This window comes from Oncorhynchus mykiss, chromosome 4, assembly GCF_013265735.2.
Source record: "Oncorhynchus mykiss isolate Arlee chromosome 4, USDA_OmykA_1.1, whole genome shotgun sequence".
NCBI lineage: Eukaryota > Metazoa > Chordata > Actinopteri > Salmoniformes > Salmonidae > Oncorhynchus > Oncorhynchus mykiss.
Genome location: NC_048568.1, coordinates 21,102,976 through 21,119,853, shown reverse-complemented (window position 1 = coordinate 21,119,853; position 16,878 = coordinate 21,102,976). Strand labels below are relative to the sequence as shown.

General features: G+C 42.6%; 1 protein-coding gene across 5 annotated transcripts in view; it reads left to right on the top strand.

Annotated features, from left to right (window-relative positions):
- Positions 1-16,878, top strand: part of LOC110522288 (CD2-associated protein) — a 100,591-nt gene that overhangs the window by 52,673 nt on the left and 31,040 nt on the right. For all 5 annotated transcript variants that reach the window (XM_036975867.1, XM_021600552.2, XM_021600553.2 and 2 more), the window contains 6 exons: positions 2,425-2,512; positions 2,901-2,995; positions 4,223-4,321; positions 4,475-4,531; positions 11,441-11,477; positions 12,674-12,736. In XM_036975867.1, coding sequence (XP_036831762.1) covers positions 2,425-2,512; positions 2,901-2,995; positions 4,223-4,321; positions 4,475-4,531; positions 11,441-11,477; positions 12,674-12,736 — 439 coding nt within the window. The remainder of the gene's footprint in view (positions 1-2,424; positions 2,513-2,900; positions 2,996-4,222; positions 4,322-4,474; positions 4,532-11,440; positions 11,478-12,673; positions 12,737-16,878) is intronic.

Sequence of the window (16,878 nt, the reverse complement as noted above, 5' to 3'; positions counted from 1 at the left end):
TCATACTTGAGTAAAAGTAAAGATGCCTTAATAGAAAATGACTCACGTAAAAGTGGAAGTCACCCAGTAAAATACTACTTGAGTAAAGGTATTTGGTTTTAAATATAGTTAAGTATCAAAGTCAATAAAATTGATCAAGTATAAATCATTATAAATTCCTTATATTAAACAAACCAGACGGCACAATTTTTATTTTTTACGTTTACGGATAGCCAGGGGCTCACTCCACTCATAATTTACAAACAAAGCATTTGTGTTTAGTCAATCTGCCAGATCAGATAGTAGGGATGACCAGGGATGTTCTCTTGATAAGTGTGTGAATTGGACCATTTTCCTCTCTTGCTAAGCATTCAAAATGTAACAAGTACTTTTGGGTGTCAGGGAAAATGGATGTGTATGGAGTTAAAAGTACATTTTCTTTAGAAATGTAGTGAAGTAAAAGTAAAAATAAAAATAGTGAAGTACATATACCAAAAATAACTACTTAGGTAGTTCTTCAAAGTATTTTTACTTAAGTACTTTACACCACTGTTTATGGTTAGCATGTTGATACTGAGAGTCATATCACAAAAGTCAGAACACCAGTGCTGGTGTATGAAATAATTTTACATGGGATAATATTGGTTTATGAACTTGTTTTACATTAGCTAACATTCGGAGTTCAGCCACCGTTACAGTCAGTATTGTTTAGTGTTGCGTGAAGGAGTATTCATAGGTGTCGCTGGCCTTTTGGAATCCCCTGAGTGTTTCAGTCCTGGGAGAGGTGGCGCAGTGTAGTGTGGGTTGACTTACTTTGTCAACCTTTCCCTCTCTTCAGCTTTGTTTTGTTCGCTAATTGTTTTGTTCGCTAATTGTTTGGATGGCAGGCAGGCAGTTTCCCTGCTCCCTCTGACTGACCTAGTTTCCTGGCGTCATATCTGAGGTAGATGTTTCAGTGTGTCTTTATGGTAGGTATTTCAGTGTTTCTGTGGAAGAAATTTCAGTGCGTTTCTGAATGAGATATTTCTGTGTGTTTCTAAGAGAGATAGACTATATATACAAAAGTATGTGGACACCCCTTCAAATTAGTGGATTTGGCTATTTCAGCCACACACATTGCTGAATCATGCTTCACCATCTGGCAATCCTACGGATTAATCTTGGTTTGACGGATGTCAGGACAACGCTACCTGCCCCAATGCATAGTGCCAACTGTAAAGTTTGGTGGAGGAGGAATAATGGCCTGGGGCTGTTTTTCATGGTTTGGGCTAGTCTGGGCCCTTAGTTCCAGTGAAAGGAAACATTAATGCTTCAGCATACAATAATATTGTAGACGCTTCTGTGCTTCCTTCTTTGTGGAAACAGTTTGGGAAGGCCCTTTTCTGTTTCTGCATGACAATGCCCCTGTGCGCAAAGCGAGCTCCATATGGAAAAGGTTTGTTGAGATTGGCGTGGAAGAACTTGACTGGCCTGCACAGAGCCCTGACCTCAACTCCATCGAACACATTTGAGATGAATTGGAACGCCGACTGCAAGCCAGGCCTAATCACCCAACATCAGTGCCCAACCTCACTAATGCTCTTGTGGCTGAAATGGAAGCAAGTCCCCGCAGAGGAAAGCCTTCCCAGAATAGTGGAGGCTGTTTATGTCAGCAAAGGAGAGACCAACTCCATATTTTAATGCCCATGATTTTTTAATGAGATGTTCAAAGAGTTGGTGTCCACATACTTTTGCTCATGTATAGTATTTCAGTGCGTTTCTGGGTGAGATGTGTTTCTGAGGGAGATATTTTGGTGTGTTTACAGACAAACTGCAGCTGCACATCCAAATTAATGTTAGATTTTTTTATTTGCATTAATAGCCCTGCTAATAGCACACTGTCGATTACAGCATCCATTTAACCTCCTCTGAAACTCTTCTCTCTTCCCTCCTTCTCTCCCCCCCCCCCTCCTTTGTCATGGCAGCGTTGGTTCAGTCTTCGTCCCACAGCTTACAAGATGGCATATTCCATTACGCTGTCGTTCACACACACTCCATCAGTAGATGCATCTCTCTCCTCGTGACTCAACAGCTTGTTGCTCTCAATTCCTTTCACCCGAGACACAACAGACTACCTTAGGCCTGCCTGGCTCTACCACTTGTCTGTCTGCTCGCGCCGCAACTAACAAAGGCTGTTCTATGTCGACTCTTTCCCATCCCAAGCTTTCTGATGTTAGTATATGTTTTAGCGTAACTCTTAACCCATGTGACATAGTCTGTAGTAGACTGGCATCTCTTCACAAACACTGACCTGCACGCTGACTGACACACTGTCTGTTGACCAATCAGTCAGTCCGCTGATGGCTCTGTGTTCATTCCGGTCAGGGATCTGGTGGAGACCATCTGGGCATTGTGCTGTGCATCCAATCATGTCAGTAAATCCATCTGTGGTTTGCTTCATTTTAGCCAATCCCATCATTACCATCTGCCGCAAAGCCCGCCCATTCCAACACGACAGATTCACAGAAAGCAGAGGGGGACAGCAAAGCAAAAGGTAAGAGAGAGGGTAAATGTCCCAGTGTTTATGATTAGAAGTGACTGTTCTATTCAAAATGTAATATAGTGTTGCGTTCTCAGACATTACACTTGATCATGATAACACAACATGTATAGTGTTTTATTGTGATTCTTACATGTTGTTCTTACATTGAGGGTAGGTTTATATTGTGAGGGAATGTGTAACTACAATCACACAGTTGCTACCTAGCTAAGTGTTCAACTTTTAAAGCCAATTGCAGGGTTAGTATTAGCCAATAGGAATGGTATCACTAGGAGAAAACATATCACATCCATTACTTAACATGTGTTCATGTATTCTGTGTGTGTGGTTTGTTTGTCAATGACTTCTTGAGAAATGCAGAGTGTTGTTCCTCCTTCCTCAGTAAAAGAATACTGCAAGGCCACCTTTGCTTTTGAGTCCACAAACGAAGACGAGCTGACACTGAAAGATGGCGACGTAATACAAATATTGAGTAAGGTAAGTAAAGCCACACTGACCAGCAACAAGCCCGTGGCCCTAGCCTATACTCAGTGGAGGAGCTTAAAGCTACTACTACTGCTACTACTTCAACAGTCTCCATTTGCTAGTCAAAAAAGTTTTCAAACAGACTACATGACTGTCCCTCTTGTAAGGGAGAGAGGTAACTAGATAGAGGATCTATATTTTCAGCCATGTGTCTACACTTTAAGCCTGGCAAATGGTGCCACATATCTGGTCATATCTGGTCAACATGGTCCTTCACAGACCGTGGTCCCCTCAGTGTGTTAATCTCACCCCCAGACCAGACCCAGGTATAGTCATCCATCTTACTGCACACTCTCCAACCCTGCCTATCTATTCTTCCCTAGTGGGCTAGGTGAATGTTGTGAGCAAGGACTGGACCAGGACCCCAGGGACAGATTTTAGTATTTAGTCCTAATGCTTTGTATTGGGATTTAGGTAGACCTGGGTAGTTTGTCGGCACGACGTCATTTAGAAAAGGAAAATGAGTTATCCTCTTATTGGACCAGTTCAGATAGTACCTCTCCATTTCAAAAAGCCCTCTAAACACAACGTGATCACCAACGAGCACCCTGCTATGTTTTGGAAGCAGTTTGATGAGAGGAAGCCGTCGTCATAGCAAGTATGTGATCTATGGCAGTTAGCTTCCCTTGATGTTGGCCAGAGACTGGGGACTTGAATTTCACACCCTGAAGAAAAGCATTAATGCTGGGAACGCGGTCAAGACATAGTGCTAGTCCGTCTGGAGAGGCTGAGTTACCATTAAGAGATGATGTGTCTCGAATCATGGTTTGTTATTTAAGGCAGACACATTATGAAAGATCATGTTCCGCTGTGGGTAAATCAAGATGTTTAAGCGCCATCTAGTGTCCATTAAGCAGATTGATGTTCAAGGGCTGCACTCAACTTGATTTGAAATCTAAAGGCAATGTTTCTTCGTTCGCGGAGACTGCATTCACAGTAAACGCTGCATATGTGAACGCTGCATCTAACATGAAGTGAGGCTGATTTATATTGAATGAAAATAATCATTGTTTATTCAGAGGAGATGGGAGAATTTCTTTTGATTACAAAATGGCCTGATGCAGACATTTTAGAATGTTTCTCAGACGTATCCAAATGTCTGTATTATGATGTTCTGTGCTTTGTCTTAGCCTTTTCATCGTAAAGTGCTTCACCAATAAAGTTCTTGTAATGTTTCAGGACACTGGGGAGCCGGGGTGGTGGAGAGGGGAGATCGGAGGTAAAGAGGGCGTCTTTCCTGACAACTTTGTGGCTGTTATGTCAGATGAAGACAAAGAGGTAAGATAAAAGTGGTAGTGAACGCCAGAACCCATATGTGTTCCCTAGTTGCCTTTTTGTCCCCTAGTAGCCTGTGTGTGAAGTCAGTCATTTGTCTTATGATCATACATGTTTAGTTATTTTTTTTTATTAAAAACTGTCTTCATGTTGCAGCCAGCTCCCACATCAAGAGGATCAGTCAAACTGTCTCCCAAGCAGGAAGCAGAAGAGGTACGCTGGGCTGTCCACATGCTTGTGTTAGAGTACATGGTGTATGTTCACAGATTTCATATGGGCATCATCCATTGATATAAAACACAGTTATGATGAGAGTGGTATCCTGGGAATAATCTGCTGATATTGGATCCACCATAATATGTGGTCTTTGTCAGGGGGCTCTAAGTCATCACTCACTTTATACTGAAATTTATTATTTCTCTAAATGTTCATACATAATACAGTTGAAGTCTGAAGTTTTTCACAATTCCTGACATTTAATCCTAGAAAAAATTCTGCCGTAGGTCGGTTGAGATCACCACTTTATTTTAATAATGTGAAATGTCAGAATAATAGTAGAGAACTTTTATTTCTTTCATCACATTCCCAGTGGGTCAGAAGTTTACATACACTCAATTAGCATTTGGTAGCATTGCCTTTACATTTTTTTACTTGGGTCAAACGTTTCAGGTAGCCTTCCACAAGCTTCCCACACGAAGTTGGGTGAATTTTGGCCCATTCCTCCCGATAGAGCTGGTGTAACTGAGTCAGGTTTGTAGGCCTCTTTGCTCACACACACTTTTTCAGTTCTGCCTACAAATTTTCTATAGGATTGAGGTCAGGGCTTTGTGATGGCCACTCCAAAACCTTGACTTTGTTGTCCTTAAACCATTATTTGGAAGTATGCTTGGGGTCATTGTCCATTTGGAAGACCCATTTGCGACCAAGCTTCTTCCTGACTGATGTCTTGAGATATTGCTTCAACATATCCACATAATTTTACTCCCTCATGATGCCATATATTTTGTGAAGTGCACCAGTCCCTCCTGCAGCAAAGCACATCCACAACATGTTGCTGCCACCCCCGTGCTTCATGGTTGGGATGATGTTCTTCGGCTTGCAAGCCCCCCCCCCCCCCTATTTCCTCCAAACATAAAGATGGTCATTATGGCCAAACAGTTCTATTTTTGTTTCATCAGTCCATTCTTTGTCCCCTTGTGCAGTTGCAAACCGTAGTCTGGCTTTTTATGGCAGTTTTGGAGCAGTGGCTTCTTCCTTGCTGAGCGGCCTTTCAGGTTATGTCGAAATAGGACTCGTTTTACTGTGGATATCGACACTTTTGTATCTGTTTCCTCCAGCATCTTCACACGGTCATTTGCTGCTGTTCTGGGATTGATTTGCACTTTTCGCACCAGAGTACGTTCATCTCTAGGAGACAGATCGCGTCTCCTTCCTGAGTGGTATGACGGCTGCGTAGTCCCATGGTGTTTATACTTGCGTACTATTGTTTGTACAGATGAACATGGTACCTTCAGGCGTTTGAAAATTGCTCCCAGGGATGAACCAGACTTTGGGGGTCTACCATTTTTTTCTGAGGTCTTGGTGGATTTCTTTTGATTTCCCCATGATGTCAAGCAAAGAGGCACTGCGTTTGAAGGTAGGCCTTGAAATACATCCACAGGTACACCTCCAATTGACTCAAATGATGTCAAGTAGCCTATCAGAAGCTTCTAAAGCCATGACATCATTTTCTGGAATTTTCCAAGCTGTTTAAAGGCACTGTCAACTTAATGTATGTAAACTTCTGATCCACTGGAATTGTGATAGTGAATTATAAGTGAAAAAATCTGTCTGTAAACAATTGTTGGAAAAATTACTTGTCATGCACAAAGTAGATGTCCTAACCGACTTGCCAAAACTATAGTTTGTCAACAAGAAATTTGTTGAGTGGTTGAAAAACTAGTTTTAATGTCTCCAACTTAAGTGTATTATAAACTTCCGACTTCAACTGTAGTTACTGAGCTCTCACAGTTTTAATATAGATCCCTCACAGCAAATGTTCCTTCAAATTTTTTTAGGCATTGAGCAAATTTTGTCTAACTTTTTATTTGAATTAACCAAGTAAGTTGACTGAGAACACATTCTCATTTACAGCAACGACCTGGGGAATACTTACAGGGGAGAGGAGGGGGATGAATGAGCCAATTGTAAACTGGGGATGATTAGGTGACTGTGGTGGTATGAAGGCCAGATTGGGAATTTAGCCAGGACACCGGGGTTAACACCCCTACTCTTAGGATAAATGCCATGGGATCTTTAGTGACCACAGAGAGTCGGGACACCCATATAACGTCCCACCCGAAAGACTGCACCCTACACAGGGCAATGTCCACAATCACTGCCCTGGGACATTTGTATATTTTTTTTAGACCAGAGGAAATGGTGCCTCCTACTGGCCCTCCAACACCACTTCCAGCAGCATCTGGTCTCCTATCCAGGGACCAACCAAGACCAACCCTGCTTAGCTTCAGAAGCAAGCCAGCAGTGGGATGCAGGGTGGTATGCTGCTTGTTGATAGGGGTGTGGGCCACAGAAAAACTGAACTTAACACGAGGGGCCGCAGTGGCTTGCGGGTCACGTGCAGTCAGAGACCTAGCCTTTTGGGGGTCCTAAGTTACATTTTGTTGAGGTGCCCCCCGCACCTTGCAAGCAAAATATTTTAGCGGCCGTCCTCTACACATTTTGCCATGGGGCATAGAGAAAACAAGTTTAATGTAAAAGATTTAGTAATTTTATAACTAATTTCATGCATTTCTAATAATTTTGCCATGGGGTGGAGCATTTTTTTCTTCCGTTTTACAGGTAATTTCCTGCAACTCTACAAATTTTGTCATACGGTGGGGAGAAATGTTTGCAGTTTTTAATGATTTCGGAGTGAGACGGCCTAACAAAATCATTGGGGGCCCCCGGTCTGTAGTTCAACCATTATTACTACAAGTTTAGATAGCTAGACTAATTTACTAAAAAAAAACGTTTAGTTGACATGGCTAATTGAGAGAGATTATTATGCACAACCAAATGTCGAAATTGCACGTTGTATATTTTACTATTCTAACTCTCAACAGGAAGTTGAGACAACTGAGTTCCCAGAAAAATATATATGTATTTTTTTGCCTGCATCCCTGATATAGGTCTACCAGAATGACATATCATCAAAAACAATGGAGAAAATGCATATTATAACGTTTCTATGATACAGCCTACAGTAGTAACCTATGTGTGTTGTTCAATGTAGCCTACGTTCAATGAGATTTGACAAAAAAACACTTTATAAAATAAAATATATTATTATCCCCATACCATTATTATAGCAAATCAGACCCTCTGCCTATTGGCGTCATAGCTTATTCAAGCATGTCTCAAAATTCAACACTGCCCCTTTAAGACATAAAAAAGCTCTATCAGACTCAATTTTCAAGGATGGCTAGAAATGTACATGTTTTTGTGCTGTTGTAGGAAGCAATCACACCCCATTGCAGACCAGAAATGATCTGTAACTGGGCTATTAACCAGCAAAGAATATGAATAAATGTGCACACGTGGTTACACGCGTTGTGCTGTCAATAGAATCATCTGACGATGCGCTCTGCCTACATCAAAATCACAGACAGTCTTGTTAGATTTGTTTCGGTATGTTGCATTGAAAGGTGGAAAATATGTTGATTTGATCACAATTCCCACAATAGAGGGACACGTTGATTGTGTAGGGCAGGGCAAACTACTAAAGTTGAGGGAAGTTCAATCTCGTGCATCTCTTTGCGGGCTGGTATTTCATCTGCGCGGCAGTCCTGGGGAAGCTGCGCCCCAGCACAGCTTAGAGGGAACATTGCTCACAGCTGTTCTGTTCAAAGAGAAGTGTACACTATCAATTCCTTCTGGTCAAAAAGTATCCTCCAGCTAAATAGTAATTTGTTAAAGTTGAATTAATCGTAAGTAAAGTTCCTGGTACTTGAACTAAGAGTCCTGCCCGTTGTTGCCTCACCGGCCCACACAGTGGCTGTCGTTGTGTCGTGTCACGGCCCTGTGGAGAGAACACACTGCTCTGCCCCCCCACACATTGGGGCGGCAGGGTAGCCTAGTGGTTAGAGCGTTGGACTAGAAAGGTTGCAATTTCAAATCCCAGAGCTGACAAGGTTACTAATCTGTCGTTCTGCCCCTGAACAAGGCAGTTAACCCACTGTTCCTAGGCCATCATTGGAAATAAGAATTTGTTCTTAACTGACTTGCCTAGTTAAATAAAGGTTAAAATAAAAATGTAGGTCAATGGGTGAAGCTGTGGTGGAGCACAGTCTTCTGGCCCAGAGCGTTGGGAGAGTTTTTACCCCATAAATTAGCTCAATGTTGCCCTTTGTTTAAGGCCCTGGCCTAGGCAACGGGAATGTGATGAGCACTGGCTCATGTGACAGTTGAGAAACACACGCTGGTCAAATGTTCATGAGAGGGAGGGATGGGAAGGGAATGTTCTCAGCTCTGCTAGATGCTCAGTAGAGGGCAGCCATAAACAGATCTCCATTAAGAGGTTACCAGGCCAGTCTCTTTCGCTCTCTCTCTCTCTCTCTCTCTCTCTCTCTCTCTCTCTCTCTCTCTCTCTCTCTTCCTCTGTTTTCATTCTTGTTTTCTTTCTCTCCATCTCTCTCTCTCTTTCTAAATAGTTTTTGCCAGCATGGTATAAACTCCCAGTGTGGACTGTTACAGCATACATATCCCGGTATGCATCTTTTGTGGTGCTGGCAAGGAGCATTATCAATCTGAAATGTTGCAGTATCCATCCTATTATCACTGCATGACGTTTACTTACAGGAGAAAGACTGAGTTTTAAACCTCCTAATCCACCACTCATAGGTGACCCACTGATGCTGTTGATAAAGATTGCTAGTTCCCTTTTGACTACCACAGTTTGTCTGCAAATCATTCTCAGGTATAGCCTTAACATGGAAAGTTGCCATGGAAGTCGTCATCACACTATAATAGAATGATCTCATTGGGCTTGTGGAAAGGCTATGAATATAAAGCACACACTTATTGTCTAGAAGCTGTCAGTGTTACTGCAGTGTCTTACTGCTTGGCATCATGTATTAAGGACTTTATGTAATTCCATAGGACAAACATTAAAGCACATTTTAAGATGAGCAAGATTAAGATCAGTGTAATAATTGCTTGTTGTGTTCATTTGGAGCATGTGCTTCTCTTCTGACTCATGCTCTGGCCTCTGCATTAGATGCCTAGCATCACTCTTCCTCAGCCCTCTAGTCTCTGACACACTGATGGGCCTGAGCAAGACGCTGTGCAGATTCCTTAATCTTTCTATCTAAGGAGCAAGGTGATTTGTAGATCAGTGATTCGGCCCAGTGCATTGCTCAGGCTGGATCCCTGGAACAGCTGCCGTGACATCGGAATCTCTGGCACATGACTTTACAGTAAGGAAGCCCTGTGTTGCTATTGATATACCGTTTAAATTGGAATGATATCAGGTCGACTAAAGTCTAAGCCTGTTCATATGTATTACAAATATTCCGTCAGAAATAATACCATGAATTGGGAACAATTTAAAGAAACTGATGAAGACCAAAATCATCCAAACATTGTTGTAATGGTTACAGCAAAGGGCAGTCATTCTCTGGAGCAACAAACAATTGTTGAACAGACCCTGCCTTTCTTCTTTGTTAAATGTGAAATTCATCTGAGCAATTGCCCCAAAATAATTGAATTTAGTTGCGCGCTTAAAAAAACATGAAAACATTGTCCCCTTGAACAAACAATTAACCCTAGGCATACTGTTTTTCGGTGTTCACAAACCACACCCTCGCCCCTACCAACTCTCTTGGAGGGCGCTCCGTTGTCACATGTTGCTGATGGAACTCAGACGGTGACTTCAAGGGTGGCAAGGGATCAAATAAACCAATCAATTTCAGGACACACTCATGACTTGAATAATGCAATTCATGTTCCACTTTTAAATAATAAAACAAGCATGACCTTCAAAATGAGAAAATTCCCCCTGTAGATATAACCCCCCCAGTAACAGCTAAAATAATTATTTGGGAGGTATTTCATATGTTACATGTATCAAGCCTTGAAATCCGACACATACAAATACAGGTGACTCATAATTAGGGATGACTACTATTTTGTGTGAAATTTAAAAATGATGCTTAAAAAAGATGCAGTGTGTTATGGGATACCACTTCGCTCTGAAGCCGGCAGTGTAGCCGACTCGGTCAAAGTTGTTATCGAAGGGATTAATTAGGCCCTTCACCCTTTCACTCCCTCAGCTTTGGGACACCTGTGCATATGGCGGACGCGTGTGTGAACGTCCAAATGGAGGGACAAAGGGAAGGGGGTGATTTGACACAAGGAGTAAATACACAGTAAATAACAAATAACAAGTAAAAAATAACATGGCTATATACAGGGTGTACCAGTACCAAGTCGATGTGCAGGGGTACAAGGTAACTTAAGTAGTGATGTGCATATAGTAGGGGTAAAGCGACTAGGCAACTGGATAGATAATAGAGCCTTCCGGTTGAGGGTGGAGCTGTTGCCATACCAGGCCGTGATACAGAATACATAGATCAAACGCTAGTATGGAATGGAACAATCTAATATCTCATGACAAAGAAAAAATACTGTTGGTTTGACATCTGAGTTCTAATCAAATGGTATGTGTATTCTTTACATTAATAAGTGGTATATCCTTTTGATAAATGATTAGTCAAAAGAATGAGACTCATGTTTCATGTCTTAGTTGAATTGGTTTGAATTAATATCTTCCTTCAATTCAAATGTAATTCAAATTCTGCGTCCCTTGAGGTGTGGCCAATTCAAATTAGGTCTGGGTTGTTTTTCATCAGCCTTGTTGGCCCGTCACAAGGTATTCGGTGTTGCTTTTCTTTCGGAAAAATGCTTGACTTGTTACCTTACTACGTACTGTACTTATTAACATATTCCCTAAATGTTGAACCTAATTCAGTGGGGCAAGAAAGTGCTCTTTCTCTCTGTACTTGTTGGCCATCATGGTGTGTCTGCTGGGAGTCTGATGTTTAAACTGAGGGCTACTGTATTGACCCACTTTGTGTTTTTCAGAGACTCAAGAAGCCGCCGCCACCATCAAAAAGCATAGGTAAGGCCTGTTTCATAAGGAACATGTGACCATCATCAATCTCCTGTAGATGAACATGTGTAGTAGTAGATCACTGTCAGTTAACGGAGAGGCAGGCAGCGGGCGACTTATCTTCAAAACATCCCCACGCGAGTCTTCTCTAGTACAGTAGCAAACAATATGGGCAGACAAACATAAAGGTGTACCTCTGCCTGTGCCCATTAGCATGTCCTGTCACCTAATATCATGGGCGGAAGGTAGCCTAGCGAAGGTCACTTGCTCGAATCCCTCAGCCGACAAGGTGACAACTCCACCAGATAATTGTCATCCTCTCCAGTTCTGAATGCTTGGTTAGGGGATGCTTTATAGATTTAAACGCCACTCAAAGATTTTCATAAGTGGCAATTGCTGTAAATCTCCCGAGAGGATGCCTAAATTGGTGCGTTATTAAGAATGCCTTGAGTTGAGAGTGTTGCGCTACGACCCCAAGTTCAAGATTCAGGGCAAAGAAACCAACATCTAAGACTTTCCCAACTCTGTTTACTACCAAGTAGTACACTCAGTCCAGATCTAAGCCGAACTGCCAAGGCCGACAGAGACGTGATGCATGTAGGGAGTTAGGATCCTTTGATTCCTGTCTGATAGCACAATGTACTCTCACATAGCACACTCCTAGGGCTTTCATCCCTGCGGCTGTTAGAGGAGATACAAGACCTCTGGTATAATGGGTTTTAACTATGCCATAGATCTAGATCTATGGAGGCAGGGAGACTTCCCTAATGCCCTCAAGGTGTAGGATTAATGACTTGTCCCATTCATTCTAACTGCTCACATATTTGTATTTAGATTTGAATTAGTTTTCCAAATTGAAGAAGGTACTTGGCTGTTCTATATTGCACCGGCATTCACCTAGATATCTGTCTTGATTGGAAAAAACGTTTTCTCTTCTGAGGTTGTTGTTTCTGAGAGGGGTGCTAAGACTGACATATCTAGCACACCCACATCTGAAGTTACAGGAGCTTGCAAAAAGCACTGCAAAGATTTCTGTACTCTCCCTTTAGTCTGCACAGGAAACACTTGTCTCCACATCCTCCTGCCTGTCTGCAGAATATCTGTTTAGTTTGCTCTGTGCTCGAGTGGCTGTCCTCATAGACTCATGATCCACGGTAAAGAGAGGAGGACGTTACTAAACAACGGAAACATGCTTCGCTTTTCAGCTCGAAAACCCGAGGTCCCGAGCGCCGACAAGAAGCCCCAGCATCCCCATCCTGAGGATAGAGGTAAGGGTCGCCCTCTTCTCTCCCTTCCACCTATCTGCCCTTTCCCATTAAGGGGTGAGAAACCTCTCCCCTCCCCCCCTGGGAGCAGCACTTGTGCCCCAGCAGATGAGTTGGTGTGAAGAAGGTTGCAGACAACACCTCCCACCTCCCAATCAGCCCCGACAGCTCCAAGGGACATGTGGCTCTCCGGATGAGAGCCCACCCCACCAATCACATCCTCTCCGATATCACATATATATTTTTTTAGCGGCGTTGCAGTTCACGCTGGCCCTATGTGTGTGGGGAGTCAGTCTCATCCGTAACACCAAAGGAGAGATTGCTCTGTTTGCCGATAGACATGCAGGTCTTGATTTACTAAGTGTTCGTACCAAGTGTCAAGGAGAAAGCCGACATTTTGCCTGTGAATTTGGACCCCACATGAATAACTTAATGAATAAATAACTGTGAAAGCTGTCCTCAAGGGTCTAGACACTAGACAGACACTTGTCGTACAGATAACGGTAGGGATCCACTTTTTGACAGTAGAACAGCATGAAGGGCGATGGTGATTATGCTAATGTGCATTTTGACCTGGTCCTGGTTCCCTCGCTACAGCGGTGACTTTTCCCCCCTCTTTATTAACAACAGGTTTATACAATTGTAAGTTTAATACAATCGATGGACAATTTATCAGATTGGCCACCAGTTCACACATACTATGGATAGTTTTATTTATTTATCCTATAGAAATTCTATGATTTCTTCCCCTATTGTGTAAGAGACATTATGTACAGTGCCTTCAGAAATAATTCACACCATTTGACTTTTTACACATTTTGTTGTTACAGCCTGAATTTAAAATTGATTGAGATTTTGTCACTGGCCGACACACAGTACCCCATAATGTCAAAGTGGAACTATATTTTTTACAAATTAATAAGAAATGAAAGGCTGAAATATCTTGAGTCAATAAGTATTCAACCCCTTTGTAATGTTAAGCCTAAATAAGTTCAGGAGTACAAATTTGCTTCACAAGTCACATAAGTTGTATGGACTCACTCTGTGCAATAATAGTGTTTAACATGACGACTACCTCATCTCTGTACCCCACACATTCAATGAATTATCTGTAAGGTCCCTCAGTCGAGCAGTGAATTTCAAACCCAGGTTCAACCACAAAGACCAGGGAGGATTTCTAATGCCTTCCAAAGAACAGCACCTATTGGTAGATGAGTAAAAAACAGACATTGAATTAGGGCTGACCCCGTTTAGTCGACTGGTCGATTGTTTGGTCGATAGGGTGTTGGCCGACTGAGATTTATTTAGTCAAGCAGTAGCAAAAAATTATAATTCATGGTGTACCATACACCGGTCTGAATCACGCCTGTCTGAGTGGACTAATCCATTGTGGAGGCTGTGGGGATGGCATAGTCAATCGCTCTAAGACATGTGCTACTGAAATTGTATATGGTTATATTACGAAAGAACAATGGTGCAAAGCTAATAAAAATAATATTATTTTTTATAACAAATGCAGATAGCGGCCACTGTCCGCGGTTCTGAAACATCAGTGTGCTGTTGAGTTGGTACCTTTTCCTAGACAATGTTGCTCAATGTCGCCACCCTTTGTGTTGATGACAACTTTGCACATTCTTGGCATTCTCTCAACCAGCTACACCTGGAATGCCTTCCCACATATGCTGAGCACTTGTTGGCTGCTTTTCCTTCATTCTGCAGTCCAAGTCATCCCAAACCATGTCAATTGGGTTGGGGGCAGGTGATTGTAGAGGCCAGGTCATCTGATGCAGCACTCCATCACTCACCTTTTTGGTCAAATAGACCTTACACAGCCTGCAGGTGTGTTGGGTCATTGTCCTGTTGAAAACAAATTATAGTCCCACTAAGCGCAAACCAGATGGGATGGTATATCACTGCAGAATGCTGTGGTAGCCATGCTGGTTAAGTGAGTCTTGGATTCTAAATAAATCACTGATAGTGTCACCAGCAAAGCACCATCACACCACCTCCTCCATGCTTCACAATGGGAACCACTCATGCGGAGATCATCTGTTCACCTACTCTGCATCTCAAAAAGGCATGGCATGACTCATCAGACCAAAGGACAGATTTACACCGGTCTAATGTCCATTGCTCGTGTTTCTTGGTCCAAGCAAGTCTCTTCTTATTATTGGTGTCCTTTTAGTAGTGGTTTCTTTGCAGCATTTCGACCATGATGCCTGATTCAGTCTCCTCTGAACAGTTGATGTTGATGTCTGTTACTTGGGCTACATTCTGAGGTGCAGTTAACTCTAATAAACGTATCCTCTGCAGCAGAGGTAACTCTGGGTCTTCCTTTCTTGTGGCGGTCCTCATGAGAGCCAGTTTCATCATAGCACTTGATGGTTTTTGCGACTACACTTGAAGAAACTTCCAAAGTTCTTGAAATTTTCCTCACTGACTGACCTTCATGTCTTAAAGCAATGATGGACTGTCATTTCTCTTTGCATATTTGTATATGGAAAATGGCGCCGACAGAGAGGGCTCCCTCGCTTCTAGTCCTTAGGAAACTTTGCAGTATTTCGTTTTTTATGTTTTATTTCTTACATTGTTAGCCCAGAAAATCTTAAGTGTTTTTACATACAGCTGGGAAGAACTATTAGATATCAGAGCAGCGTCAACTTACCAGCACAATGACCATGAATACGACTTTCCCAAAGCGGATTATTTGTCCAAACCACCCAGGGCATTTGAACTGATTCTAGAGGCTGACCCAAAACAATGCAGACGGAGTGGAGGCAGATGGAGCGGCCTTCTGGTCAGACTTTGGAGGCGAGCACACCACCCACCACTTCTGAGTATATTACTCGCTAATGTCCAGTCTCTAGATAATAAGGTAGACAAAATTAGGGGAAGAGTTGCTTTCCAGAAAGACATCAGGGAATGTAAGATACTCTGTTTCACGGAAACATGGCTCTCTCGGGATATGCTGTCGGAGTCAGTACAGCCACCTGGATTCTCTGTACTTCGCGCCGACAGGAATAAACATCGGGAAGAACGGCGGGGGTATATGTTTCATGATTAACAACTTATGATGTAATTGCAACAACATACAGGAACTCCAGTCCTTTTGTTCACCTGACCTTAGAATTCCTCACAATCAAATGCCGACTGTTTTATCTCACGAGAATTCTCCTCGGCTATTGTCACAGCAGTTTATATCCCCCCTCAAGCCGATACTACGTCTGCCCTCAAGGAACTTCACTGGACTTTATGCAAACTGGAAACCATATATCCTGAGGCTGCATTCATTATAGCTGGGGATTTTGTTAAAGCAAATTTGAGAGCAAGGCTACCTAAATTCTATCAGTATATTGACTGTAATACTCGTGCTGGAAAAACACTGGATCACTGCTACTCTAACTTCCGCGATGCATACAAGGCCCTCCTTTCGGCAAAAAAAAATTATCCTCCCTTCCTATAGGCAGAAACTCAAACAGGATGTACCCGTGCTAAGATATATTCAACGCTGGTATGACCAATTAGAATCCATGCTTCAAGAATATTTTGATCACGCGGACTGACACATATTCCGGTTAGCCTCAGAAAATAATATTGACGTATACGCTGATTCGGTGAGTGAGTTTATCAGGAAGTGCATAGGAGATGTCGTACCCACTGTGAGTATTAAAACCTACCCAAACCAGAAACCGTGGCTGGATGGCGGCATTTGATCGCAAACCATCGCAATTAAACATGGGAAGGTGACAAACAAGGAAAATGTCAGTATAGAGACAAAGTGGAGTCGCAATTCAACGGCTCAGACACCAGACGTATGTGGCAGGGTCTACAGACAATCACGGACTACAAAAGGAAAACCAGCCATGTCACGGACACTGACATGTTGCTTCCAGACAAACTAAACAACACTTTTGTCCGCTTTGAGGATAATACAGTACCACCGATGCGGCCCGCTATCAAGGACTGTGGGCTCTCCTTCTCCATGGCCGACGTGAGTAAGACATTTAAACGTCTTAACCCTTGCAAGGCTGCCAGCCCAGACGGCATCATCAGAGCATGCGCAGACCACCTGGCTGGTGTGTTTACGGACATATTCAATCTCTCCCTATCCCAGTCTGCTGTCCCACTATGCTTCAAAATGTCCA